At 44.9% G+C, this 3,145-nt stretch overlaps 1 protein-coding gene across 1 annotated transcript; it reads right to left on the bottom strand.

Moving 5' to 3' along the window:
• Nucleotides 1-1,520: 1,520 nt before the first annotated feature.
• tnnt2c (troponin T2c, cardiac) lies at nt 1,521-2,886 on the bottom strand. Its single transcript, XM_058625170.1, has one exon. It carries the CDS (start codon nt 2,786-2,788, stop codon nt 1,847-1,849), a length of 942 nt encoding a protein of 313 aa, XP_058481153.1. The 5' UTR covers nt 2,789-2,886; the 3' UTR covers nt 1,521-1,846.
• Between the last annotated feature and the right edge of the window lie 259 nt (nt 2,887-3,145).

Here is a 3,145-nt window from a genome sequence, read left to right as displayed (position 1 = left end):
AATCTTGGGAACATCTTGTTCCCCGGGTCCAGCTCTGACCGCTGATTGATGCTCTGCTAAACGCCTCGCTGCTGTCCAGTCATGCATTTCTCACAACATCATCAATACAGACCCCCCCCCCACACACACACACTTTTAAGCTCAGGTAGCAGGATGCTCATCTGAGTGGGTGTGCTGGTACTGAAGGGGGAGGAAGGGGGAGGAAGGGGAGGGGGGTTACAGAGACCTGATTACACAGAGAGCCTCTCCCTGTCTCTATGGTAACCTGTTGACATACTGTCGCGTCTGGAAAGGTTTTAATGGCTTGTCACGTCCGCGAGAAGCAACACGGCGGAGGACGGCGGCGGTCCAAAGCGTGAAAGAGACAAAAACGAAATTGTTGACTTTTAATTTGTTTATTTATAGTTTTTATTTTTTTATCTTTTGCTAATTTGCTTCTAATTTCAAACTTTAGCGATGCAACTTTAATTCTTACACATAAACAAAGAATGTACTGTATATTTAAAAACACTGGGCAGCTGCATCCTTTCCTAAAGTGTGTGTTTGAGAAGTGGTTTCCTCCAAACTAGTGCTCTAGTGCCACCTGTTGGAGAAGATGAATGAAACTATATGATATGAGTGCTATATTAGCACTATAACCCCTAATTATTCTATAATAGGCATTTCCTTCAGACGCTAAATTAGTGATTAAAACTCAAATTAAGATTAAGATTTAATGTGATAGAAGTAAAGAGAACAGAAAATACCTGCTTTTCTGAAATACTTGCGAAAACAGTTAAAAAAGGGAATACAGAATACTTTAATTATTATTAATTATAATAATAATTAATTATGTCTGCAATTATTTGATTCATCGATTATTAATATTTTGACTGTTTTTTTTCAATAATTAGAACAAGCTTTGACATTTCTCCGTTTCTCAAAGAGTAACTAAAACCTTAAACCACTTTTTTCAGGTTAAAACTGTGAATATTTTCAGGTTTCTTTGATTCATATAATAAATAAATCATTTAAAACTGAATAATTTTAGTTTAGTTGCAGGACCATCAATTGTACCCAATAAATAGCCCCAAAATATCTGATCTGATTAATGAAATTGGAGCATAAATTAAGATATAATTGATATTTAACTACTGTTGTTGAGAAATATTGATGTACCGTATATAAGTAGCACTAGAATAACATCATTTATCAACTCATGGTTAGGTTTTTTTTAATTGTGTATTATAACTTGCTGTACATTAAATCCTATGGGTTTAAGGGGATACCCTACTCCTCAGTGGTCATTTTGTCACGGTTGCCCCCTGGGCTTCTGAGACTAAATTAGCTGTGTTAAAAAAAACAGAAAAAAAACAATCAGCTGTGCAGCACCTGTTACATTTTTCAGGCATTTTACACGACCCCACCCATGCCGTACTGAACCAGACCTTCATGAAGAACAGATCCAGAGTTTGGGTGTTTCTAGTCAGCACTAGAGAGTTTAAAGTCACAAAACCTAAAGAGTATTAAAACACTCTCAATTGTGTGGATTTGTCTTGATTTATTGGAAAAAGAAATACCATTTGTGCACCTTGTTTGAAAAGGTTATACTGTTTGTCACAGATTACAGAATATCTTGGAGGAAAAGAAAACATGGGCACACAAAACCAGTCATGAAAACCGCAATGGTGGAAAATACTTTTACAAGATAAACCCTTCAACCACATCTTGTGAGCCCAGGGGCCAGAAACAAGGACGTTCCCCTCAACTCATGCCCCAAATTAGCTCTTTACAATGCAAGTTGTTAATTCAAGCTGAATAGTCCAGGAAAAAAACTTGGTAGTCCAGTTGCCAGGGATTCTGATCCTCACTTCCAAGAGCCAGACTTGCCCTTTGCACCACGGGAGGTCTTTGACGCTTTGGAGCCCCTCTGGTGGTCGCTGACTCGGTTCCGCAGCACGTGGATGTCGTACTTCTGCCTCTTGAGCTTCTCGGCCAGCTCAAACTTCTCGGCGTGCAGCTGGTGGAGCCACTGCCAGAGATCCTGCGCCTTCTCCACCAGCTTCTCTTGGTTCAGGTGGTCGATGTTGAGCTGTTTCCTGCGATCCATCAGGGCCTTCTTCTTTTCCTCTCTCGCCGTCAGCTTCTTGCCCTTCTTCTGGTCCACCTTCTGCAGGTAGCCACCAAACGACTTGTTGGTGAATATCTTCTTCTTCTTGGCCTCCTCCTCGGCGCGCAGCTTGGCCGCCTCCTCCTCGCGCCTCGTCTTCTCCTCGGTCACTCGAGCTTGGCGCTCGCGGTCCTCCTCGGTGCGGACGCGCTGCTGCTCCGCCCTGTCGGCGCGGCGGCGCTCGATGCGGGTGCGCAGCGCCACCAGCTCCTCCTCCTCCTTCTGGCGGTTGGAGAAGTGCAGCTCGATCAGCGTCTGGAGGTCGTTGAAATCCTTCTCAACTCTCTTGCGGTGGAGATCGTCGAAGTCCACCTTCTCGCCATCAGGGAGCTTTGGAGGGGCAATGTTTGGTACGTAGGTCGTCTTCGGCCTTGGTCTGGTCTCTTCTTCATGCTCTCCTTTCTTCTCTTCATCATCCTCCTGCTCCTCCTCCTCTTCTTCTTCTTCGTCCTCAACTTCCTCCTCATTCACCTCCTCCTCCTCCTCCTCTTCTTCCTCATACTCCTCCACGATCTCCTCAGTGTCTGACATGGCGGCTCCTCGGAGGCAAAGACCAGCTGACGCCTCAGAGAAGAACAGAGAAGACTGGGGTGTCGGACGTGTAGCTTGAGGGGTTTTTAAAGGGTTTGCCCTGACCATGTGACCACAGGCCAACTTAAGTCTCCAGAGAGTGGGTCAGCAGCAGGTCGGACTTTGAGACAGATGGAATAGTCTATTTTCTCCTTTGCCAAGTCTTGTCAGTCACACACACCCCCCCCCCACTTATCCCCTAAAGACCCCCTGCTGTCGACTCTGACCCCGCAGGGCTCCTCATTCCTTTGTAAGGACAAGATGAGAGACTATTTCAGACTTACAACAGATGCACACATACTTGTGTTTTCCAGTCGCACAACGCAACATCCACACTTTTGGAAGGCCTGCACAGACAAAGGCGACGAAACGCTGACACAGAAATTACAAAAAGGACTCACAACGTACCACGCGGAACACTGTAGT

Source organism: Solea solea, chromosome 3, assembly GCF_958295425.1.
Source record: "Solea solea chromosome 3, fSolSol10.1, whole genome shotgun sequence".
Lineage (NCBI taxonomy): Eukaryota > Metazoa > Chordata > Actinopteri > Pleuronectiformes > Soleidae > Solea > Solea solea.
Note: the sequence above shows the minus strand (reverse complement) of the source record. Positions and strands in the feature narration are given on the sequence as shown.